General features: G+C 42.5%; 2 protein-coding genes across 3 annotated transcripts in view; both read left to right on the top strand.

Moving 5' to 3' along the window:
- The window catches only part of LOC114444560 (protein jagged-1b), a 34,310-nt gene extending 20,125 nt beyond the window's left edge, over window positions 1-14,185 (top strand). The window contains exons 3-14 of the mRNA XM_028419219.1: window positions 39-96; window positions 3,884-4,132; window positions 5,004-5,064; window positions 5,724-5,854; window positions 7,037-7,156; window positions 7,369-7,482; window positions 10,015-10,128; window positions 12,038-12,151; window positions 12,327-12,373; window positions 12,463-12,639; window positions 12,733-12,883; window positions 12,963-14,185. Of these exons, the coding sequence (XP_028275020.1) occupies window positions 39-96; window positions 3,884-4,132; window positions 5,004-5,064; window positions 5,724-5,854; window positions 7,037-7,156; window positions 7,369-7,482; window positions 10,015-10,128; window positions 12,038-12,151; window positions 12,327-12,373; window positions 12,463-12,639; window positions 12,733-12,883; window positions 12,963-13,399 (1,773 nt within the window). The 3' untranslated portion in view covers window positions 13,400-14,185. The remainder of the gene's footprint in view (window positions 1-38; window positions 97-3,883; window positions 4,133-5,003; window positions 5,065-5,723; window positions 5,855-7,036; window positions 7,157-7,368; window positions 7,483-10,014; window positions 10,129-12,037; window positions 12,152-12,326; window positions 12,374-12,462; window positions 12,640-12,732; window positions 12,884-12,962) is intronic.
- A 2,002-nt stretch (window positions 14,186-16,187) lies between these two features.
- On the top strand, window positions 16,188-25,748 carry clasrp (CLK4-associating serine/arginine rich protein). Of its 2 annotated transcripts, XM_028419906.1 has the most exons (21): window positions 16,188-16,308; window positions 17,373-17,512; window positions 17,760-17,857; window positions 17,970-18,071; window positions 19,027-19,106; window positions 19,297-19,381; window positions 19,469-19,602; window positions 19,742-19,838; window positions 20,195-20,273; window positions 20,354-20,427; window positions 20,511-20,552; window positions 20,638-20,823; window positions 21,191-21,490; window positions 21,571-21,756; window positions 21,931-21,970; window positions 23,419-23,479; window positions 23,583-23,641; window positions 23,736-23,782; window positions 23,862-23,947; window positions 24,116-24,140; window positions 25,138-25,748. In XM_028419906.1, the coding sequence occupies exons 2-21, from the start codon at window positions 17,414-17,416 to the stop codon at window positions 25,190-25,192; spliced, it is 1,935 nt and encodes a 644-aa protein (XP_028275707.1). In that variant the 5' UTR covers window positions 16,188-16,308; window positions 17,373-17,413; the 3' UTR covers window positions 25,193-25,748. The 2 variants fall into 2 exon arrangements, 1 of the variants encoding a protein (XP_028275707.1); XR_003671596.1 differs by lacking the exons at window positions 24,116-24,140; window positions 25,138-25,748 and having other exon boundaries at window positions 21,931-21,974.
- The last annotated feature ends 442 nt before the right edge of the window (window positions 25,749-26,190 follow it).

Genomic DNA, 26,190 nt, shown 5'->3' on the forward strand with positions numbered 1-26,190 from the left:
CACATCTGACATTTTTGTTTTCTGCATTTTCTTGGCAGAAATCCTTCTCTCTGGTGCTGGAGGCCCTGGACCACGACAATGATACATCAGAATCAGGTAAGGCATCAATTTATGTGTTTGTACATGTAATATCCTAACATACATCCACTAATTAATCCCCTATAGGCTAACGTTGTTTCATCATTCCTGTAAATTGTACATTTTGTCATAATCTGATGTGACAAAGGATGTGATGAAGGATTAAAACAGATTGCAGTGAAGGCAGCAGATAAAAGTTTGTATATTAGCTTTAGCATTAGGCTACAAGTTTAGCTTGGCCCCATAGCTATAGATGCTGCTGTTTGTATTTTTTCTGTCTATGATTTAGAAAATTATAGATTTGAACTTTTTCATGGCGAAACCCAAGCCAAATATTTGAAAAACATCAAAGCTAGGTTAGCAGAATTAGCTGGTGATTCTTCTCCTTCATGGTTATATTTCCTCTTTAAGTCATAACTTAACTTTTATGTACAGTGGTAAACAAATGTCAAAAAGCCTCTGGTGATAAGAGTTACTGTAACTTCTCCTCTGTTTAACCAAAAAACAGTAATTTATAACTTCAGTTTCCATCACGTTTTTGCAGAGACAAACAACAAGAATGCTTGTTTACTTGTATGTGTGGTTCAACATGATGAAACAATGTGAAAATATCCTTTGTGTCTGCAGTCATCCGAGTTTAGTGGGCCTTTTATCCAGACCCTTTAATTTCCTGCTTGTCTCCTTGTTGTTTCTCCTCGAAATCAGGGAAAGCTCCATGACAGGGAGTGTGAGCTGCATGCTATAAAAAGTATAACACACACACACACAGATGTTCATATGCCTTCCTCATTCTTGTCGTGCCACAATCCTCTCTTTCATCCCTCCATCCTTTACCTCCCCATCAGCCAGAAGAGAGACCGCAGGATCCAAAAGATGGCTGAGATAATGAGAAACTGGGAACCACACCAGACCCCCTTGTCCTCCTCTGCGTTCGTCTCCCCTGTCCTCTGCCATCTTTCCTTCCTTGTGCCCTCCAGCACTACGCTTACATCTTGTTTGCATTATCTTTTCGTTTCTACCTGAGCTCCTGACAGCCCGTACATTGGGTCTAAAGCTGTTCGCTAGGCCGTCAGCTTAGCTCATCCCAAACACTGGCATCTTGTATCAGACTGAATGGACTTATCGGGCCCTGCTGGTAATCAGAAAGGATTACTAAGAACGACTGTACCTTTTGAAGCAGTCCTTGGAAATAGTGAGAAAAAATGAGGTCGATTCAACATTGACAGTACGACCTTCACGGGTTTTGTTTAAATAAAATGTAGAAATGACAAATCCATTTAATTGCAACACCTTAGTCCTTTTATTTATGATATTTTACTCAGCAAATCGTTGCTTATATCAACAAAACCACAATTAAACAATGAAAGAAGATAAAAAAAACACAAGGGATAGTGATGAATTTGGACTTGAGTCTGGTCCCCTCCATTTGGATACACAGCTGGAATGACACTGTTATCACTATAAAATACCACCTCCTTTATTCAGAAGAAGAGGTCTGAAGGTGTCAAATCAACAAGACAGGTGTTTGATGACTTGTAATCCATCTCGTCATGGATCTGTCACTGACTTCCATGTAGTGATGGTTATGGAGTCCCCATGGAGCTCCCATTTTTACCATGCTGTACCCTCCATTAGTGACATCCTCATGTACTTTTTTGGATGATCAAGTCCTTGAGGTAGTGTATGACTGCACACAGTGGTCTGCATGAAGCCATTTAACTCATCTTAAAGTGACAGGCTTGTAAGTGTTGCTGCCTAGCTCCACCTGTGGTAAAATAAATCAATCAAACACATATTTTTTTAAGGTTTTGCCAGCAGTGATGAAATTGAAATGAACGTGAATCGTCTTAAAATAGCAGCCTCTTGGTTTCTATGTTCTCCCCCTGGTTCAGGCATTTTTAGGGTCATTTTGGAGGCATGCTTGCTGCTGTGTTCAGCCGCATTTCAACTGTATTGACACAGCACTCAGAGCCACAGAACTGCCACCACCGCAGGAGAGAAAGTGGTATTCAATATTAGAAGCGCTATAATCTAGACCAGCTTGTCTATGAAATTCAAGACACATGTTTAGGCTTAGAGCCTCATCCATGTGAGATAAATTTTATTGCGTCTGAGCATAGTAGAATGAAAACAAAGTTGTGAGAGTTATACCTCAATTGCAGACACAAATAATCTATTGGCTTCCATAGGTCTATTGATTTGCTGGTAGGTGATTCGGAATAGCAAGTCAAATTGAGGTGTTTTCTCTCATGCAGTCTGTCAAGGGCAAGCACTTTACAGCTAATACCAGACAGCGGGGGACGATCACCGGAGGGGCCAGGGAAGGAGACTTAAGTGTTTTTACTACCTGCAGATGCAATACCGATGTGTGTCAGCTACTTATATGGCTGTGAGGTGTGATTTCAAAAGCAGCTCACACCTTCTTGTTTCTGTTGTTTTTTTCCATCTATATAGCTCCTCTCAGTCTTTGCGTGAGCTCGCTTGTTATCGTGGCATCTCATCTCATCTGATCACATTACAGAGGAAATCACACTCTGCTATACACCTTCCCTGCTGTGCTGGGTGATTATTAAGTTAGTTCTTCTTCTTTTCAACCAGAGAAATGGTGATGATTAAATTCAACCAAATTGACATGACAATAACCCCCCCCCCCTTTCCCATAATGCACTGCAGTAGCAGTGTTTGGAAAGTGGGTCCTCATGTTTGACTACAGGAGGTACAGGACTCAGGCAGTGGCTCAGCTAACAGTCCGCTTGGTGTCCGCTACACTCTCATTCCTCTCCAACACACACACACACAAGCCAGTGTATCCTTGTTTTCATTCCTTTGTGTCAAACTGCAGTGATCTCATCTCTCCATCAGGCAGTTTGTTATGTGTGTGTGCTAGTAGCTGCTTCCCTTGCTCTTTGGCTCTGTTTGCTCTCTCTCTCTCTCTAACACACACACACACACACACACACACACACACACACACACACACACACACACGTCCTTTTCACTGCTGACTTGCTTCCAACAAGGCTTCCTATGCATTTCTATCATGTTATCTTTCTCTTTATCCTCACCAGCATCTTTTACATACACACATATATACATTTAAACACACACACACACATATTCTTAGTACTTTGTGCATGTTCACACCCTGTCAACGAGGATTATAACTCAGATGGGGATGACAGAGCCTCTGGGAAATCCCCTCCGGGGGTCAGCAACAGCCGCCGCTGCCCCTGTGTTGCCCTGGGGCTTGTCTGGTCCTCTCTGGTCTTCTGGCTGCTCACAGAACACGACCCCCTTTTCTCTGCTCTTATAGTCAAAGATGTCTCCATTGGTGTTTATAATGGAACTATTTTACAGTCACAATTGGGTCAAATCTTCAGACCTTTACATGTAAGAAATGCCAGACCATAAAAATCCCTTTCACCCTGTAAACAAGTTATTCTGAAATTGTGTCTTTAGATGACTTCATCTGCAACTTCACATCTGCAGAGCCTTATAACTCAATGTTTTAGTTATTAACCTCCAACTCTAAAGTTTTGGATCACTCTTATGTTTCCAGCATCAGAAGTGTTTGTAGTGCCAAGCAACATTTAGTGGCCACCTGGTGAATACACTGGAGGATTTTGCAACTAAGCAAGCAGATATTTCCCTCAGGAGGTGGTTGAGACATAACCAGAGCTGGAAGGAGAGTGAATATTGGACAGAAATAGAGCTCCAAATCCTAAATCCTGAACAGCTTGATGTGTAATTGACAACTGTTTGCTTGATATATTGCTATGTAATGTTTCCTTCTGTCTTCCTACAGGTCAGCTGATCGAGCGAGTCCTCCTGTCCTCCATGTTAAATCCCGGTGAACAGTGGCAGACGTATCGCCACCACGGACGGACTCTTAGCCTGGAGTATCGCCTTCGCTTCCGCTGTGACTCCAATTACTACGGACCTTTTTGCAACAAGTTCTGTCGGGCCCGTGATGACTTCTTTGGCCACTTTAACTGTGACTCCAGTGGTTCCAAGGTCTGCATGGAGGGCTGGATGGGCCCAGAGTGCAAAGAAGGTGAGAGAGAGAAAGAACATGAAAGTTTGATGTTTCATGTGTATTTAGAAAATTGTATTTTGTATGTAATTTTAAGTTTTACCATCAATCCTCAGCATCATGATTAAAGACGTGCTTTTGCTTACATTTATTTTGTCCACAAGCCTTTGTGGGGAGTTTCGTCTTTAGTGTCTTTCCAAGGTTTCGTAAATGGTTTTTCCATTGGGGTGTCCTTGCTTTCTGGTCTAATGTCGGCCTCTTAAGCCCTTTGAAGCTCTTATTGAGAAATCCATGCACATATACACATGTACTCTCAGAATCGAACCCTCAACAAACATCCATTCACACAAAGAATCTAAAAATCTACAGCAATATTTTACCGTTACTCTGTACTATTGGTTAAGCTTCAGTGAGAGGGTGCGTGTGTGTGTGAGATTATTTTGCGTGACTCATCAGCTGGGCGACCTCAGTCTGTGACCTCGGAGCGCTGCCATCTCGTTGTGATGGTAAAAGTGAATGGAGGAAACCAGAGTGGAAACCATGGGAACCCTCAAGGACATGCAGCGAGTTTTAAGGACATCCTGCCGCCCTGCCCATCTCGCCCTCTGTCTCCCTTCATCTGACTTCCTCCTCAGCATGGCGCTGATTGGACTGCAATGAAACAGGAAGTTCAGAAAAATTAACCATGGTGCCTTTGTTAGCGATCCTGATGAAGTTAGGATAAATGACACAGCTTACTGATGTTGCAGTGGTTTCAGAGATGTCATTCATCAACATTTTACGTGAAAAAGTCTACGTCATTCACATAATTTTGTCTCGTTTTGCATTGTTATTGTTTTTTAGTCTCTAATTGTGAAAAATAAATATATAAATAATCAATCTGTCTTCACAGCGGTGTGCAGGCAGGGGTGTCACCAGGCCCATGGTTCCTGTACTGTACCTGGAGAATGCAAGTAAGTCAGACAAACACTGCAATGTGATGTGATACAATACAGACCCTCAATGCAGTGACATACAGCTTGATATGACTGCACTCAATGCAATACAACACTGTACATTAAGACATATTTTGATAAGGCATGACACTACACAGCAGAACATAATACAAAAAATAGAAATACAATATGATGCATAATACAATGTAAGACAGTGGGATTTAATAGGATAAAGTACATATAACAGTAGCTCAGTACCAGATTATCAGAGAGTCACAGGTGTAATGTAACATTTTAACACAAACATTTTTTATATACATGCTGACACCCATGGGCCAGACTAAATGCGAGACAATAGTGCTATCATGTTGTTTGATCATTAACCTGGATTAGGTGTCTTGGGGTTTGAATCCCATGAAATCCTGCAGCAGCTGTCAGGTGTTGCCAGCACTGATGGGTTTTTAAGAGATGAAGTTAAAAGACATACATAAGCTGCTGTACAGTGATACATTATTCCACTGTGATTCCAGAATAACAGACACTCATACAGGGGAAGGTTTAGGCGGGGAAATAATAGCTTTACTAAAGCATCAACATGTCCTTTCACTTGAGCTCCTACATTAAGAGAGAAAGCATCTTTATACGGCATATAAATATTACATATTGTCCTCTTCTAGGTGTCATTATGGCTGGAAGGGTCCTCTGTGTGACCAGTGTGTGACGTTTCCCGGCTGTGTGTACGGCACCTGCACTGAACCATGGCAGTGTGTGTGTGATGTCAACTGGGGAGGACTCCTATGTGACAAAGGTCTGGGACATTCAATACTGTAATACAGATATATAATGAGTGTTGACATGTGTGTATGTTTTTATTGTTCTTTTGAGTTTACTGTATCAAACATGATTCAACATACTGTTTTGATATCAGACTCTCCATCAGTAAAGTTGACTGATAACTGTCCAGACTCACTGACACCCTTTACCTGATATTTTCTACCTTGCTTTACTTTTTACTTTTTGTGAAGCCAAGAGTAGAAAATATTTAGTCTGCACTTTTCTAATGGATTTCTGTGCACAACAGGAGCCTCAGTAGACTCATTAGAGCAGAGAGCTGAATCAATCACTAGGCCCAATACTAGGGTAGATATTCACAGGAAACAACACAGAATACTGATCGTCTCATCAGTGTAACTATTGCTTTTTGTTTTGGATGACAGCATCTATTTTTCCCATAAATTTATTTCTAAAGGCACATGATGCCAACCACTGTTGCAACTCAATAAGTAGAAGACTGTGTCACCCACATAAAGCTAACAGGGCTTTGCAGTGTATTATATGTTGGTCAAGAACTCGCCCTGTCCGTGTGTATGTGAGACAGAGAGAGAAAACATTGTGTGTAGAGTGTATTAGTTTTCTAGGCAAGGTTCTTCACGCATCTTTCCATGTGTGACATTCAGATCTTCTGTTTAAGACAAGAGAAAACTCCCTCAGGACTTTGCCCTATACACTTCTTCTTTTCCCACCAAACTGAAGCAACGTTTGTCTAAAAGTATCCCAGCTCTGTCCCAGTGTGGGAGCTGGGATACAGAAGCCAAATAAGCGCCCACGGGACGGTGCATTGTGCAGAGGAAAGGCGATAGCCTTGGGTAAGGTGAATGTGAGCAGGGCTGGGCTGGGTGCTTCTAGTTAGGTGGGGTCCTAAGCTTTGCATTCAGAGAGAGAGAGAGAGAGAGAGAGAGAGCAGTGAGACAAAAAGACTGTAGGCACAGAGGAGATGATTAGAGGAAGCAAACCTTTAATCAGCCTCAACACTGGAGACAACAGGCCCTGCAGCAACTGGCCTGCACAGTCAGCACACTGATGCACTTCAGCCTCTGTGAGACAAATTCAAAGTGAAGTGAACATGGATCCATCCACACTGTGTTTCCTTGCTGTTTTACGCTGTGAGTTGAAATGACCATAATTTGAATACACGTATTTATGGTTTCAGATCTGAACTACTGTGGCACCCATCAGCCCTGTAAGAACGGAGGGACCTGCACTAACACAGAGCCAAACGAGTATCAGTGCGAGTGCCAGGAAGGTTTCAAAGGACGAATCTGTGACATTGGTAAGAGAAACAAATAAGACTGTGTGACACGATATGTTAATAAACTGCTAGAATATTTATTAGAAACATCCTCTTCTGTGGTTATAAAAGAAAACAACATGTAAGCCTGGATTTTTACATTCTAATTAGCTATATTGATGTGCAGGGACTTTAAATGTCACCCTCTGTTCTCATTGTGTTTCTCTCTTATCTCTTTCCTCCCCTCCCCTCAGTGGAACATGCCTGTTTGTCATCTCCGTGTATGAACGAAGCCACTTGTGTGGAAGACCCAACAGGCTTCAGCTGCATCTGTGCCGAAGGCTGGACTGGACACACCTGTGCAGAGGGTGATTGTTAATGCAGCACACACACACTTACAAATCTGAAGTGGGCTGAGTGACCGGCCTCCGTGAGATTGTCTGTGATGGGTTGTTATTGGATCAAAGCCAGTGAGTGTCTCTAATCAATCCAACAGAGGAAGCTAAATTAGCCCAAACACAAACACTATCAACAACAATCAGTGATCTGTCTCGTCCTTTGTCTGGCCCTGTGTGTGCGTGAGTGTGTGTGTGGGAATGCATTTGTATTAGTATGACCAGGAACATCAAAAGACTGAGGCGGATCATTTTTAATCAAATGCAATGACTTGAGATAAACTGAGGTGACACAGTGAGTTATGTTTTTAAATTAGAGGTTCTGTGTCAAGTAGTTCACTCTAGTTGTAGTTTGTGTGTGTGTGTGTTCCTGTCCTGTTCAAATGTCCAAGTGTTGAGTAAAACATGTGAGACAGTCCCTTAAGTGAAGACCTGAATCAATAATATATGTATCACCATATGTTTTGGTGTATGTGCTGCACAAGACTGCATATCCCTCTTCCTCTCTGACACTGACAAGTGACGTCTTCAAAAACACCCTTTGATGACTTATGTGGGAATTTGTGCAGAAGCATCCGGTTCTCTCATGATATGTGCAGGAAAAAATAAAAAAAGCACCGAAGTGACGGCCAAGTGAATGCACCGTTATCAGATGTACGTTGCTCAATGAGGAAACTGGGAATGCTGCTAAACACAAAAACAATACACACTTGTGTTTAGAGCCGGAATGACATGTTGTTGTTGGGCAGTGTCCTCATCAGTTAGTTTGCCTTACAGTAGCCTGATGTTTTTCCTCAAAATATGCAAGATGTCAGACTGTCTCAACACATAGACAAAACACAGCATCAATGTGGGAATTCAAAAAGACAGCAACTCACAGCGACATTTAATGACTTTTCTGACATGTAATCAGGTCCAAGAGACTCCGCAGGAGAAAAAGAGAGAGCGAACAGGATGCAGCATGCCATTTGGCTGCACACACACACAAAATCTGGCATCTCTCTGCAGGGTTGTATGGAGGTGTGGACAAGTTAGGGATGTCAGAAAAATACAAAAATAGCGTTTCATTTCTCTGACTCACTTTTTCTAACACTGCGCTGAGAGAGATCTACCTTGTATTGTCCTTGTATTCAAGATTTTTTTTTTATATGAAGCAATGTCTTAGGTGTCCTCACTTGACTTAAACAGTCACACTCAGTGGCCTCTTGCACACACAGTTACGCTGACTTACAGCAGCAACTTTGTAAGAAACCACTTCAATGTTTTGAGGTGTGGATAAAGGTCAAAGATGTTCACTGGCTGCAAAGTAACAAGTGAGCTGTGACAGCAGCACCATCATGTGCTCCATCTGTGTGCGGGTGTGACTGCACTGTATGTTCAGCTTGAGCTCCTGTTGTGTGTAGTAACAGGTGAGATTGGATCACACAGCTTATGGTCTGTCAGAACTGTGTCTGTAAACAAGCAGCGTTCCACATCCTCTGCTTTTACCTCCATCATTATACGCAGCGCTGCTGCAGGTCAGGCGCTGCTGCAGGTCAGGCGCCGCCATGTAAACACTTTCAACAAGAAGCATTTTTATCAGAGAGGAAGCGAGGAATGGCACAAACAGGGGGATAAAGGAATAGTTTATTTTTGCTCTTGTTATTTGTTGCTCGCTTGATTAACGTTCTGAGATGCGGTCTATCTGTGTGTGTTGATGGGGGCTCTCTTGGGGATACACAGTGAAAGGATTGTCAAGCTTGCAGGGAATGACAACCAAAACCACAACACAGCTCTGTTTTCAGACTAGATTTATATACATAACCGATATTAATTAAAGGCTTCTTTGTTTGTTATGAATTCTCTGTCTCGTTTTGGGAGAAGTGCCGCTGGCTCGGCGGGGTTATTATTGCTCCGGGTTGGAGTTTGGGTCAGGAAGATGGAAAATGGTTGTTCTGCAGGGTTAGGTAAATGAAAAAAGGTTATGAGAGAACTCTTGAGTGAGAGATGTGCACCACAGAGATATGCATGGGAAACATTAAAATGCCACTATACTGTACAAATGTGCCAGATGTAATTTAGGAATTTATGCATGGTTAACCCCTAAATGGAAGCTTCTCTTTGTCGTTTTGTCTTCAGTAAAGTGGAAGCAGGCGTGGCGGCTCCATTTTTTCTATTTGTACTTAACCCCCATCTTTTTTCCCCTCCCATCATCCTCTCTTCCATTTGAATCATCTCCACTCTGGGAAAGGTTCGAGGTGTCAGCCGTGTATGTGCAGCAGATGATTGTATTTATCACTGTTTGCACAGAAACCAGAGCAGCAGAAAGGAGAATGAAAACACCCACTGCCCAAGCATCCGCATACCAATGTTACAGTTCACATCACACATGTCCACAGGGTGGCATCGCACGGACTCAGTGACACATACATTTACAGCATGTCTCCTGAATATTTACACGCAATTCCCATTACACAGGCCAGCAGTTCACGTGTAATGTTGTCGCTCTCTCTCTCTCTCTCTCAGCGGTGAGGCAGTGTGATCGCAGCCCTTGCGGCCGTGGAGCGACGTGTGAGGAGACTCCTGGAGGTTATCGGTGCCTCTGTCCTCCTGGATGGACTGGCAGGACGTGTCAACTGGGTCAGTGGGTCAGAATTAAACTGTATTACATGTGTTAATTATTTACAGTTATGCAGAGCCACTGTCCTCTTCTTCAATGTAATCTACAACTTGCATGAATAAACAGTATTTGCAAATCAGAGAAAGGCAAAGGAATAATCATCCGTTATTGTGATTTGCATATCATTTTTTATTATTCAATGTGCCTCAAAGTAATGACCAATTTATACAAGGACCATAATAGAGAAACCTTAGACGTGTGAGCCTGCTTTTCGAGCTTTATGGCATCAGCATCATTTTAAGCTTGATTATGCTTATATCAGCCATATTATACACACATAATCAATAATATATCACATTTTAGTTTAAAGTTAGTGCAAAGCTTCTGGGTAATTGGATGATTTCTCATCATTACTGTCTGTACACAGTATTATGCTAATAAGAAAATCTGATATTTTTCATCTTCAAAAGAATCCATTCATCTGATTTTTAACATTGATGCTTCTCTAACAAAAAATAAATCTGAGCTGTGACATGCAGCAGGTTCCAAAAGCTGCACAAAGAGGAATATGTGATTATGTGTTCCATCTGGAGTGAAATTTAAAGAAGCAGAAACAGCTGACGGCATGTTAATTCTCTCATCAACGCGTCCTGGCGGTGAATCTTCTAAATGCACTGTCACGTCTCTTTGGATTGTATTCGCTCGTATTGATGAGTCGCTCCCAGAGGGTTGTTGTGTTATAGATAGTACAGCAGAGGGAATATTGTACAGAATCAGGTTTCTCCCACACGCACTATCACACCATACATACACATACAGAGGCTTCGGGGTTATGAAGTAAAAACTGAGACATATTTCAGGATGACAGCCTCTCCTACTCCTCGGTGTTACAGTGATATGTCACTCTGACACTTGATAATCCCCCATAGTTCCACATCACAGGTCAGTAGCTCACAGAAAAACACACACACACAAACATTACACATACACAATGAAACTCTTGGCAGCCTGAGCCGATAGGCAGAGCATCAACAGCTCCTTAAATGGCGAAAGCCAATTAAATTTTCCTTTATTAGCTGATTTCTGTCCCCACACTTTCTCTCCATGCAGAGTCCTCAGGCTCTTACCACAGATAACCCACCCACCTTTACACACACACACACACACACACACACACACACACCACCAGTGATAAATGCTAATAGGCCTCTCACTGAAGGTAAAAGGTTTAGATTACCTATAACTGACTTCCTCTTTATTCATTGAGCGTTTCTTTTAATCCTCCTCCTCTGCTATCAGAGCCAAGCCCTCAGGGCCTCCCTGCTCTAACTCTCAGTACGACAAGGTGGGAACAGACACGCATTACCCTAACACAAGCAGGTGTGACTGTGGGTTTACTGAGCATTTCTTATAAAATAATATAATTTTTTTAAATATAATTTTATAAAATAAAATCTGGCAATACTATACATGGAAGCTCTCTCTCTTTCCTTGTTAGTGCGCATGCTGCTACCTTCTTCCTCCACTTCACGGTTCAGTTCAGGCATCCAGTTCAAAATCGAATTAATCTCCGGTTTAACTGGTGGCTAAAGATCGTCTGAGCTCAGCAGGAGACATGCAGGATTAGATTCAGCAGCTTTATGGGTCTCTTAGATGAAGGGATTTATGTGATGTTTTATCTAATTTCTAGTAGTAGCAGTGCTGGTAGTGACTTCTGCAACATGATTATGTTTTAGTTCAGTGATGCTGGCCTTCTGTTTGGAGCAAGACAGAGCCATCTCTGTGTTCTCATGGGCTTTTATCCAGTCCAAAAACATGCATGCTTGGTAAAATAAAGATCCAGGAACATTTTACTACAGTTTTAGACAGAGAAAAATGCTGTTTAATTAACATTTCTAAGCATATTTTCAATGTTCTTTGTTTTTTTAGACAACAATGAGTGTGAAAAGAATATTTGTGTCCATGCCCACTCTTGTCGCAACCTGATTGGTGGCTATCTGTGTGACTGCCTTCCTGGATGGACAGGGCCCAACTGTGACATCAGTAAGTATAAAGAGACTTTAAACAGCAGTTCTCAGAACATCCCTGCGGGCAGCACAACATCGCCAAGTCATTAAGTGTTGTTTCATGCACTTCAGTTTGTTTTCACTTGTACAGCTACATCTACGTTCTGTCTGTGTGACAGATTAATAAAGTGTCTGTTTTCTCTGATCTCTAGGGAACAGCAGCTGTCATGGTTTGTGTCTGAATGGCGGACATTGTGAGGTGAGTCGTGTGTGTGCTGTAGTCTTATCTGTCATCACAACTTAAGAGACATTTTCTCTATATCTTTGTATTATACTGTCCCTCCATAGGACCAGGTATCAGGGTCTAGATGTTTGTGTTCAACTGGTTTCTCTGGGAAATATTGCCAAAATATCCTGAGTCCTTGTGACAGTGCCCCCTGTCTACATGGAGGACAGTGTGTGGAGAAGGATGAAAGAACAGCTACCTGCAACTGTCCGGCAGGATATTCAGGAATCTTCTGTGAGGTTAGAGATCCGTTCATTCATTCATATGTGATTGACATCCAAACCAAACCAGATGCAATCCTTCTAATTGTTTTATTCTTTCTATTATTTTAGATAGGGCTGGATCTGTGCAATCCCAACCCCTGCCAGCAGGGGGTCCAGTGTCACAGGACAGAGGGCGGGTACATATGTGCCTGTCCTGACGGTTACTATGGTAATGAGTGCAGGGGTCTCAAAAATCCCTGCATCGGTCAACACTGCTCAGGTAAGTGATCAGCGTGCAGCTTAAAAAGCGCTAAATCTTCAGAAACTCTGGTGTAACCTCTTAATCTCCACTCCTGAAGGTGCCATGTCAGACACAACGCATGGGGGCATCAGCTTCTACATGATCCTGGTAGGAGTCCTGGCTTTGGTGACAGTCTGCGTCTGTGCCGCCTGCGCCTTCGTCCTCTCCCACCTCCACCGAAAGCGGAAAAAGCAGCAGGCTGTGCCACAGGAAGAAGGAATCAACAACCAGAGGGAGTTTGTCAACCTCATCAGAAACGTGGACCGCCCTGTGCCCCTCCTGCCCCCTGCCGCTCCTCCAATGCACCCTCCAGCCCCGGCCCCCATCTCACGTTGCTACGAGGAAATCGAACTGACCTTACCTCCCTCCCCAGCCCCTTCACACCCCTCCCCAGCTTTAAAGCCAGCCCACGCCCCCAAATTGGACATTTCAAACAGGGAGAGGGAGAAGCTGAACCGCTTCCACCACACAGACAACCAGGAACTGGAGGTCTGACCTTTTGCTGAACTTTATTTGCATCCTTAGCAATCTGTTGCTCACAGGACCTTGTCTTCAGTTACTTGCACTGTGCCACTGTTGGAGTTAAAAAGGGTGACATTTTGACCTCTCTGTGCTCAGATGGCTATCGGCAGACATCTGAGAAGCAAAGGCTACAAAGTAGAGAGGTCAAAAGTCATAATCTGTCGTCGTCTTTGAGTCTTATTTTGGCGGCTATGGAAAGCAGCAGGTGTGCAATGTTTGACTAAAAGACTCATGGTTAATCTGGACACTTAAAGACTCACCTCATAGTGCCTGAGATAGTGTCATGAGAGGATCGCCCTCTGTAGGAGTCTCTCTACATGCTTCCTGGTCCAACATGTTTCAGACCGACAGAGAGATCACTGAATGAATGCCTATTTAACATATAACACCCAGTGTGTGTTTGTTTGTGCATTAGTGTGTGTGAGAATGAACGACAGAATGTATATTATGAGTGTGTGTGGGGTAAAAGAAGAAGGACAGAAACATTTGACTTTAAGAAAAGAAAACCAAGACGATGTACTCCTGAACTGAAAGGCAGCGACGCCTTCTGAAACCTGTTTTTTTAAACCATAGACTGTTGCCTGTATTGTCTCTGTAATTCTGCAGTTTGTCAAAGATGTATGAATTTTTCATACCTGTGTGTAAAATAGCTTTTTTTGTACATAAATATATTGTACATATTGATGCTCTTTTTGTACTGTGGTTTGGTCTGGACGTGTTTGCTCTTTTTGTCCCTTTTCACTTTCCATTTGGAGCAACCAGCACATGTGGATTGTAATAAAAGTGCATTTACCATCAATTATTATTTGTCATTGCTTATAATCTTAAACAAGGGTGTCAGCATTGTCACATGGAAATAGATAATAATAATAGAGTGAAAGTGTTTCTCGCTGCTTATGAATTTGCATAATGAGGGCACATTTTAGAAACATTCATGGTCTTTCTTGTCATTATTTTATTCAAAGATCCAATCAAGATTGAAAGTACTGCCATTTTGAAGTGACTAGCTGAGTATGTATTAGATCGTAATTTAAGTGTGCGGGCTGTTAAAGAGCCACAGAAAACAGCATTCAGCACTGTCGCTTCATAGCAAGAAGGTTTAACATATGACATATACATGTATGTTGGTTAAAGTCTATTGACAGCTGGGACAGGCAGTTCTAAGGCAATAGAAGAGACTCTTCGCCTTTCATGGCCAGAAGGGGGAGACAGCACCCTTCACTGTAGCTTTAATGATAGATAAGAAATGTATCTTTGCTACATTAAGCACTTCTTGCCCATTGTGTTTGAGTGTGCAGTTCAGATGAGATGACAAGCTTTCTTCTTCATTCATCACTGTCAGAGGCCCATGGGAGAATATTTCTTTGTGGAGCTTAGCCACAATGACTAGGTCAGTGGGTCACTGTACACACAATCTCTTTCTCTTTCTCTCCCCGACACACATTTATAAATAATGATGCTGACAGTGCCAGGAAAAAAAATGGAAATCCACCAGACTGACCTCAGCTTTCCTAGAAAATGACTGTGTTGCTGGGAGAATTGTTAGAAAGTTGGTTTTAAAAAACAAATCAACATTTTGATTTCAGTGTATTTACAAAGGCCACCTTTATGCTACATCCAAAAATGATAGCTGACAGTGTGGGTGAGCTTCAGTCCTTCACAGCGATGCAGGTCAGAGGATGTTAAAATGATAAAACGACAGTGTGTGAAAGGAAAAAGTGACTGCAAGTGAAAACTGACTGCAAGGTCACAGCGGAGACAGTTAATGGCCAAATGGATGTGCCAAATGTGACCTTCGGCCTGTGTAAACAGCAACAGGCTGGAAATGAACATGAGCTTCCTGTCACCATGCTGGTCAGGAGGAAATGTAGGAAACGGAGTTCACACACACACACATAATGTATACAAGAGCCTCTCTTTACACCTGCTGTGCACCGCAGGATGTCAGCCCACTGATTAAAACGCTTACTTTTAGCGAAGAGGTTGCTACCCTCAAATCTACAGTTAATGTTGTATTACGTGTCTAATTGTTATATCCTAGGTGGTGACAGTGATGCTGCTATGTTCACATTTCAGATTCTGATGCACTGGCCTGGCAGTAAGTCAGTAATCAATGGCTGAAGCAGTGATTGATCTCACATTACCCCAATGCATATTACACAGGCATGTGTGAGGTGTAGTATTATTCGTGAAGAACCTCTTCACAGCCTTATGGTTCTCTATATTTTACCTCTAAACTGTCTTAAAGGGACATCTTGTGGTCACAGCAGGAACATAACATGGTTTATTCATTTATTTATTCATTTGTGATACAGGGTAGTTGTACAAAAGCCAATCATTTTACCAGAACATCAATTATGAGTGATTATTTATCTTCAAGATGTCAACAGATGTTGTACATCAGCACTAATTCCAACAAAGTAGCTGAAAATAAGAATATATATTTCCAATGTACAAAATAACCTTTGCATGATGTAATGTACACTGACAGCTGCTGCTGTTCTGGTTTTTGCTGATTGTAGTTGTAATGTGCTTAACACAATATCAATTTGTAAACTTTTACATGAGCCTCACATCAGCACATTTTCTACAAGAGCAGCTTTATAATTTATTGTGACTAAAATTATACCCACACTTTGAAAATCTCTGATATTTATAAAAAGCATCGAGTATTTGAGTGCAAAGTTTGCAGTCTATGTGCAGCGCAGGTTGGTACGGTGTCATTGGGTTTGGGTTAACCTACAGCGCCTCCACAGGCCGCACCCGGTACTGCCGCCCACCAGTCTGTTAACGGAGGAGAAAGAGGCGTGTGGCGCTCCTCCGCTACCATCTGCTTTTTAACCGAAAACAACCCCATTGTGTATAGGCCGTCAGTAAAACAGGTACACGGTGCAAATGTTGACGTTGTGCACATGTATTTTATATTGTGTTGACGTTAAGATCAGGTGCTGTTTCTCACGCCTTTTGCACACTAGCTAAACTAGGCTAAGCTAGGCTAGCTGCTAGCTAACTAGCATGGAAAAGGCCCGGGCTGTATGCGCAATCAGGCCCATGTGTATGCTAACAAACTCCTCGGAAACTTCGAAAAAGGCGTCCTACGAGGGCTAGTAACTGTACGAATGAGGCATAAAGCCCGAATGAAAGGAAACTCGTTTAACGGCAGAACTGTTTTCAGTTATAGGCAGCCTGACAACGTTAGTGTTTCATAGTTAACTCGGTTAGCGCTTTAGCTCGGGGCGGTTAGCTGCCACTGTAAACTCACAACACACGAGTGATGTCTGATGTAATCTTTACCGTTATTAAATTTGCTTCAACACATACAATTAATACTGTAATGTTAAAATCAACACTGTACGTGTTTATTTAGTGTTTAATGGGGAGGTATTATTTTTACTTCATACTTTAGTATGCATTGGTATATTTTTGTGTTTGTTTATGTTCATAGTTATATGCTGGCCACTGTTGTGGACAGGTAAAAATGACGGTGAAGAATTTATACCTTCACATTGTAACAGGAAATGTGAAGCCATGTCTGTTAAACAAGGGGAAATGGCAATAATTATAATAACAGGATACTTCAGTAGATATTTTGACAATGTGTGACTATGATTCAGATTGTTTCATACTGTTTAGGCATCATGTTCCCATTGATTCACTGTTAGAAACGGGTAATATTAAAAACAGATGCAGTATACATATATATCTCAAAGAGCTAATTCTAATGTGTTATTTCTCACTACTGTACATATGAAAACTGTATTAGCTTGGTGAGGAGCCACTACTGTAACAGTTGGGGGGTTTTATATATATATATATATATATATATATATATATATATGTGTGTGTTCAGGAAATAATTTGGTGGCCTGACTCTCTGTGCAGTAATCTTTAGAAATCTAGTCCTCTGAATCTATTTGTTGCTCTTTGACCTCTCTCCACCATGCAGCAGCCGTGCCCCGCCGCGCCCCCACCCCTAGCGGAGCCGTCATGTGGCAGGAGGCCCGCAAGCATGAGCGCAAGCTCCGTGGCATGATGGTAGATTACAAACGCCGAGGTGAACGCCGGAGAGAGTACTATGAGAAGATAGTAAGTTTTATACTAGCTGAAGAGTGTCCATAGATATGTTATTACTGATGCTGCAGGTCGGGGCACATCTGAAACTGTTGCTTTCCTAACTGGCTTTAAGCCACACCTGTGATAACAGACATATATATAATATACATATATGTATATTTACTGTGACCAAATCAGACGTTCAGCAGCTGTAACCTATAATGACTTCTTTAGTTACTTGTGTTAGTTTTTTAGACCGCTTCTCATTTTGTCTTGACAGAAAAAAGATCCAGCTCAGTTTCTCCAGGTTCATGGCAGAGCCTACAAAATCCATCTGGATCCAGCTGTGGCGCTGGCTGCAGAGAGCCCTGTCAACATGTGAGGAAAATCCACGCACACATCACTTTAATTAAACTAGACATCACACATGGATGCGAAGATATTGTGGGATCTCAGTAATCAGACTGTACCTCTCTTGTTTTGTCAAAAGGATGCCATGGCAGGGGGATGCCAACAACATGATTGACAGGTTTGATGTAAGGGCTCACCTAGACTACATCCCCACCTACACCCCTCCACTGATGAATACATCGTAAGTCCTCATTTTCTGGTTTGGTAGATAAAATAAATATAAGCTGCAATGTTTTATTGTGGAATTAATACAATTTCTTAATACTGAACTATTGGTAAATGCATTTTAGGTTAGCGAAATTGTTGAATGCAATTCAAACCGGTCGTGTTACCGCTGTATACCGTGACATCAATACCTATGCGTTACAAGCCCCACGAGATTCACAAAGTCACATAATAAGCTGCCTGTTTACCTGGTGGTTACGTACAGAGCTTCTCACCTTCCACTCTGAAAACAGCTGCTGCTTCTCTCACTGCCTTTTTTGTTTCCGATGTTGTCCTTAAAAAAAGCATCTGTGATATCATATAAAATGCTGTTTCTCTACTACCAAAAATTAATCTCTCCTCGTACATGGCTGTGTTTCTCCACTGGTTGCGATGTTAAATGATTATATGAAGGAGAGTTGACTCACAGCGTTTGAAAATCTACCAGATTCTGTCTGGTGTCCTGGTGCCTGACTTCATGTCTGCTTGATCTGGTTGGTGCTTCTGAAACACACTGCTTTGCATCTGGTCTGAATACTCTCATTGACTAAAATTAAGCATTTCACAGCGGCTGTCACTACACTTACGTTACATGTCCGGTGTAAATGCAGGGTCGACAGCATTTGCACTTAAAATAGTGCACTGCCATGTAATTACTTCACCAAAACACTAGTTGGCAGTGGAGTTTTTTTCATTTCTTGACTTGAGTGGATTGTGCTGTTTATATAGATAATAAATCTTAAAGAGTCACATTTACTGAAAAATCTGCAAAGAGAAAGAAGGTGCTTTACTTTAAAGGACACCACAAATAAAAAAGACTTAGATTACATTATATAGATTATATTTCGAGTCAGATAAATAAAGGTCAAAAATCACTCTGCATGGTGAGATTTGAGTATTTAACGAAATATCACAATTTTCTCCTCATACAGCACTCCAGAGCAGGAGATGGAGGAGAGGAAGTGTAATTATGAACGCTACAGAGGCCTTGTTCAGAACGACTTTGCCAACAGTGAGTATTTACTCACAAACACTTCATGTTTTTTCTAACTCATACACATAATCTGCTGTGAATAAATTACACACATGCACAGGGCAGTGCATGCATTATTAATGTGGCTACAATGGTCTGTTAACCTACTCTCGGTGGGGATATTTTGCAGTCATGTTGTGCTCTTTAACTCCCTGCTGTCCTCCAACAGTCTCTGAAGAGCAGTGTTTATACCAGATCTACCTGGATGAGCTCTATGGTGGCCTATCGAAACCAAATGAGGATGAGAAGAAAAAGTGTGTAATAATGTTAAAGCAGTTCATTGATCCCTAAGGATTAAGGTCAGCTTGATATTCTAAAGACCTTTTTTTTACATTGTGCAGACTGGCTGAGAAGAAGGCCACAATCGGTTACACGTACGAAGACAGCACTGTGACGGAGCCTGACCCCCACTCAGACAAAGATGAAGATTCAGAGAACAGTGAATCCGAAGAGGACGAGGGCATCCCTGATATTGGTTAGGAAATATCAAAGATTTGACACTAATAGGATTTGCACATTCACATTTTGGTGACATTAAGGCATTAGAACTGTACATTTACTTTGTTAGTGCCACTGGAAGACTTGATTGGCTAAAAAGCTGTGTGTATGTGCAGATGTGGAGGTGGATGTTGACGAACTTAACCAGGAACAAGTTTTGGACATAAACAAAATGGCAACTACGTATGGAATGGCTGAGGGTGACTTTGTCAGGTAACATGTTGTTTTTATCGTCCTTGGGGGTTTAACATGAAGCTAGTTCAATAAAACCAGCCAAAGCTCACTATCTGAGATAAGAACATTGGTTATAAACTGTTCCTGACCAGGTTAAATTGCAGCATATGTAACTGTAGTGAGGTTGCCAGGTAAACAGGGAGCCACTTCATGACCCTAGGCCCGAAAAGAACTCACTCACCTGCTAATCTCATTATGTGTTACACCCCTATCTATGTCTTAGGGTCCAACAAAGCATTTTGCAAATGTTGCTGAACATGCTCATAGATGCTCTGTTTCTCACCTGCTGTACTGTTGTTGTGATTGTAATCCTGTGACTGTCACCTTTTGTTCAGAATGTTAAGGAAAGACAAGGAGGAAGTGGAGGCCATCAAACACGCCAAAGCCCTGGAAGCAGAGAAAGCCATGTACTCTGTAAGGTTACATCCACTGAGGAAGCTGTGTGTGCTTTGGTTTGCAGTAATAAGTAATAAGTGTTTGTATTGTTGTCTCAGGGCCGGCGCTCTCGCAGACAAAGGAGGGAGTTCAGGGAGAAGAGGCTTAAAGGTAGACAGATCAGCCCACCAAGGTAAATAAAGTTTTTGTTTTACCCATCAAGAGTCCACTCACCTCAGAGACATTATGTTACTTACATACGATGTCGTATTTCAGCTATGCCAGGAGAGACAGTCCGACATATGATCCTTATAAACGGTGAGTGAATCCACTCCTTTGACATGTGGCGTTAGAGCTAATTAGTGTTCCGTTTTAAACTTCTGTTATTATTTATCTCTTTCAGGCCAGAGTCGGAATCCAGCTCCGAGTCCCGTTCACGCTCTCGTTCTCCTGGACCGGAGAAGATCACCTTCATCACCAGCTTTGGAGGCAGTGATGATGAATCTGCAGCTACACAAGCAGCCGCTCCTCACTCTGGCCACGCCCCCACCAACTTGCTGCACTCTGCAGGTCATAGCAGGGGCTCCCGGTCGGTAACTTTCCCTCCTCCTGGCTTTTCTTTGGTTATTTTCCTCTTGTGTATACGTCACAGCTGTTGACACAAGAAAGGGAGTCAAGTCAAGTCAGTTGACGTGTCAGTGATGGATGAGCAGCAGGTTTAGTGTAACTCTGCATGTTTAAAGAGAAAATGGCTGTGACTGGGTAGATTAAACTTTGATGCACATTTACTAGTTCACATCTGTGCATGTTATGTTAGGGTGATGCGAAACGCTGAAATCTTCTGATAACATTCAATTATTAATACTAATTAATTATAAAGAATAGAAACATAGCTAAAGACAGGCTAGGTGCTGGGGTGGTGTTGTTACTGAAATGTTGCACCTCTGTTTGCTCAGGAGACGAAGGTCATCGTCCAGTCGTTCCCCATCCTCATCTTCCCGCTCCTCATCTCGGTCCTTATCTCGCTCGTCTTCACGTTCACGCCGAGCCCGGCGTGGACGTGGGGGAAGGGATGGGCGCCGCTCCCGGACTCCCTCGCGGTCGAGACGACGATCCCGATCTCACTCCAGAGGTAGAGGAGGAAACGGAGGAGGTGGATCTTGGAGGAGACGTGACAGAACACGCTCACGGTCCAATGACAGAGAACGGGACAGGGAGAGGGACAGGAGACGATACTCAGCTCGCAGACGATCCCGGTCAGATTGATAAACCAACATGCAGTTTATGTGTAATAGCTTTCATCACTGACCCGATCCTTTGTGTCTTCTTTTGGTAGATCTCGTTCCAGCTCACGGCAGGGTGGCAGCGTGAGGCGAGGTGGTCGGAGCAGTGGAGGACATCGCCGGGAAGACAGTGGCAGCCGAAGTCCCTCCCGGTCTCTCAGCCGGCCACACCACAGTCCCTCCCCTGCTCACAGAGGGGCCGCGCCTGCTGCTATGGCTGTTTCTGACAAGCTAAGAAAGTAAGTGTGAGATATCTTGTGGTTTTTCCTCCTAAAGTATTTAAATGTTACTAATCTGAGCTTTTGTCATTTAACTTACAACACATTTTAAGCCTCATTTACTGCTCAGCATAAAGATGTATCAGAGCTTCGGTGTATTTGCATGACCTTATCATATTGCCTGTGTTTCTCCAGGCCTGACACTGCGGGTGGTAAAGAGACGGGAGCTGCCAAAGTCAGTAAGAATTTGTTCTAGTTGGGTTTCTTGCTAAAGCCTACACCTCCCTCATCCCTGACAGGCTGACATGGTTGTCCACCAGACTCGGTTGTAGGAGCCATTGTTGACTTCAGACAATAAATTAAAGTCTTTCAGAGTCCTCCATCTGCTTAGACATTAAAAGTAGTTTTATATATGTATACATATACATGTAAAGTATGACAAATATTTAGGAACACTTCTTAATAATTGTCTTGACTGTGGTTTTAGTGTGAGTGGTCTATATATGTGTACTTTATATGTGGATGAGACAGTGTAGTGTCCTTATATCTGTGTGTATAATCACTGGAGTGTGTCACGCCACAGGACTGTAAGATAAAGATAAAGTTATGTTACTTGCTACAACTCATTAGTCTTAATGGATTAGTGATCATTTTTATTGACAGGAGATTTAGTAACCAGATGTTTGTGTGCTTGTGTTAAAGGGACAGTTCAGCCTAAAGTCATTCGGCAATAATAGCTGTTGCTGCCTTCTCTCTGATTTAATGAAACTAGATGGCGCTCAAACCGTGCTTCAGTTGCACAAAGTCAATGGCAGTGTCTGTTCTGAAATCATCACCTAGTTTTATAAGAACATCCACAGACTTGATATGAGCACCACAAGCTGAATGCCACATAGTTCCTTTGTATTAGAGAGACATGGTTTTAGGGTGGTACTTTAACTCTTCACATAGCATGCATGCATGTGACTTGTTTTAAGGAGCTGAGGTGAGGGTTAGAGAAACAGTTTAGGGAAATAGACTGAATTAGTATATTTCCTAAAGCCTTGAGCAGTTCTCTGTGAAAATGTTGTTATATCACCTTTTGCTGTCCTGACCCGACTTTTCTTTTCACCCCACTTCCTGGAAAAGAAGAATCGCTTTGAATAGATGCCAGCAGTTAAACAGACAAATAGAGTGGAAGTTATAATCTGCTGAACATGCCTGCAGTGTTGTGGCCTGCAGTTTTTCTTGCCTGGCCAGGTTCAAACAGCCCAGTGGAGGGTGTGCCACTGACAGAACGCCACTGGCTCTTTTTTGAGAACTCTCACCGGTCCTGAACTTGCTCTTCTTTCACTTTCTGACCCTCTCCCTTCTCCAGCTGTCCATCTCCTTCTTCTTCTCCTTGCTTCTGTCTCTGCTAAATATGTTGGTATACATATTGTGTTAAAGCCTCATGTGACTGAATCCTGGTCTGCTTCTAACCATCCACACACAGCCAGTCTGTGGGCCTGTTGACTCAACAAACATCACTTCTAATTAATTTATCTTTCGCCTTTATCTCCACCAGCTACTGTACATAAAGGTGATAGTATCACATTTGCATAAGAGCATGGTGCCTTTGATCTCACTCTCACACATACACAAACGCACTAACACTTTGTCGGGCTGTGAGAAATTGTGCTAACACATTTGTGTTACCCGCAGTCAAAGATGACCCCACAGGAGCGTCTCAAGATACGAATGCAGAAGGCGCTCAACAAGCAGTGTGAGTAGAGCTGAGCAATACTGGACACACCTCTTTATTGGAAATACTGTGAGATATGTATCTGCTGCTGCTATGCAAATGTGTGTTTTTGCTTGACCTGCAGCCAAGGCGGATAAAAAAGCTGCTCAGGTGAAGATCCAGCAGCAGGAACACAAACGACAGGTGTGTGTTTGTATTTTGCATTCTGGCAAAAAAAACTAAAAAAAAAACGTTCTTATCCTCCATTCCCCCCTCATTGCTCTCTGTTTGTTTTCAGGAGCGGGAGGGAGAGCTACGAGCCATGGCACGCAAGATACGCATGAAGTAAGGCTGTGTGTGCGTGTCCAAGTGGACTGTGGTATTCGTGTGTCGCAACTATCTGACCCAGAGGCTTTTTGTTTAGGGAGCGGGAGCGCCGTGAGAAAGAGAGGGACGAATGGGAACGGCAGTACGGTCGGCAGAGCCACTCACCTTCCCCTTCCAAATATAGTAAGACTTTAAGTTTTTTTTTTAACAGCCATGTAGATCACATGATAACTTAATATCTGGTGAACAGGCAGTGTTGATCACACCCAGCAGTTGTGAAAATATTTAATTTAAGTTTTATGTTAAGATGTTCTTGTTCTTGATTGTGTTTTTGCGTCCTCTGTCCCTCAGGCCGAGAGAGCAACTCATCCAGAAGGTATGTGAGCAGCCACAAGAATCTGCACAACTCCAATGAAACAATAAATCATGTTTTCCTTCTCACATTAAAGCACAAACACTGTCTCAGCACTTAAACTACATGACAAATTAGCCTGTGAGGGGAAAAAAACAGCCCAACAAAAATATTCTCCTGTTGGTTCCTGAAACAAGGTTTATTTTTTCACACGTACACAACTGCACTCATAAACCAACTTATCAGGAACACCTAATTAATGCTGAGCAGGGCAGGACTTTAACTTTGGCCTCAGTTCACTTGTTTGAAACATGACTGTGCGACTCCACAGTGACCCGTTTATCTTGAGTTCAACTAGAAAATGCACGGAGCTGTGAACACTGCTGTGTGTAATGGACAGCCAGCATATTGATCGTACCCATTCTTTCAGTCACAATCTAGTCTAGAACAGAAAATACAGTAAGATGTAAACGTGACCATTTCATTTAAAGCACAATCTGAGCATCCCTGTTGTCTGGGCCTGCTCTTTCATACTGCAGGTGGCGCTCCTGAGGTAGTCCAGGTTGTCAGTTCAAGTGATAAAACATTAGTCACTGCTTAGTGTGTTTTCAGTATAATTTATATCTGAACTGCCATCAAGGGAGGATGTTGTGTTTCGCCAGAAAACCAGCCTGCATCTATGAGCAGTGCTGCAAAAACACTTCAGGACCTCACCGTGGTGTCATGTTTTGGTCTGATTTTTTAAAAATGTTTACTACTTTTGTCTAAAAACATTTTTCCTTTTTTTTTTAAAGCTATTTAGCTTCATTCATTCTTATTCATTCAGGACCATCTTATCAGTGGCGTTTTGGCAGATTAGCAGGAACTGTGCAGGTTTAACTATAAACAGCAAGACAAACCTGTGTTGTGCACGATGGACTTGAATTATATACACACATGCAACTGATGGAAGTGATTTTTGTCTTTTAGTCAGCTCTTTCTTGTTGTTGGGTAGAATTCTGATGGACATTTGTTTTTCCAGGAGGTCACGGTCTCGGTCTCGGTCTCGGTCTAGGAGTCCATATTACAGATACTGAAGTAACAGATGGAAAATATGATGCCTCCTCCACTACAGCTACTCATTCTGTCCAACAGAGGCCTGAAATATGAAGAGACTGAGTGACTGGCTAATGTACCAACAAACCTCCCCCTGAACATGTATGTTATAAAGCGCTGGCAGTGACACTGACTGGTTACACAGCTGATTGGTTCAGCCCTTTTCACTTCTGCCGTCTTAATAAATGAGTTTCTGGTTTCTTCACTTCTGCATGCCCCCCCCCCCCCTTTTCTTTTCTCGCCGGACACTTCAGACTCGTTTGTATGTGAGAATAAGCAATATGTGAAGTTTGACCCTGTATCTTCTCTCACACAGACTATTTTAAGCATGTCTTGTGAACTGATGTACAGGATATTTATACACCTTCATTAGAATCTTTATGAAATCCAGTGAAGACAAACTCAAGCATATATGAAAAGTTATTGATTTCTCTTTTTGTACTCTGTCCTCAGCCAGCCGGTTAACATCAGCAAACAACTTTTTTTGTTCTCTGGAATGTGAAATACACAACAACCAATAAAACTTACTAAAAACTACATTTTTGTCTATTTAGATGTTTTTTCAGATGATTGCAGTGCACCGTTTCCATCACTAGGTGGGGACACATCTCACCGCCACTTCTAATTCTTTAGCTTTCGAGGTGTTTGCTGAGGGTTTGCAGTGTTTTTAGTGCGTGTGTGTAACAACCTGCAGCTGGTCAACAACAACAACAAAAAGCAGAAATGAATGTTAGTCTGGTTCCGGTTTGGTTTTGGAGACACCTGTGGAGTTAGTTCCTCTGAGCCGCGGAGGAACTAATGGTGTTGATTTCAACCATCAGATGTGAAAAGCTTAATTAAAACAAAAACGCTTTAAAGTGAGAGCCTATGAGCTCATCTGCTACCCGCGGAGGGCGGGGTCAGGGTCGCAGGAGCGGCGCGGCGTGGCGGGCGGTGCTTCCAGTCGCCCATGCCCCCTTTTGCCCTCCGCTCGCTGCGG

Source organism: Parambassis ranga, chromosome 13, assembly GCF_900634625.1.
Source record: "Parambassis ranga chromosome 13, fParRan2.1, whole genome shotgun sequence".
Classification (NCBI taxonomy): domain Eukaryota; kingdom Metazoa; phylum Chordata; class Actinopteri; family Ambassidae; genus Parambassis; species Parambassis ranga.

Coding starts and splice junctions, on each gene's coding strand:
- clasrp (XM_028419906.1), top strand. CDS start 17,414: ATGTGGCAGGAGGCCCGCAAGCATGAGCGCAAGCTCCGTGGCATGATG. Junction 18,072..19,026: donor CCTCCACTGATGAATACATC/GTAAGTCCTCAT, acceptor CTCCTCATACAG/CACTCCAGAGCAGGAGATGG. Junction 20,274..20,353: donor CAGAGAAAGCCATGTACTCT/GTAAGGTTACAT, acceptor TTGTTGTCTCAG/GGCCGGCGCTCTCGCAGACA.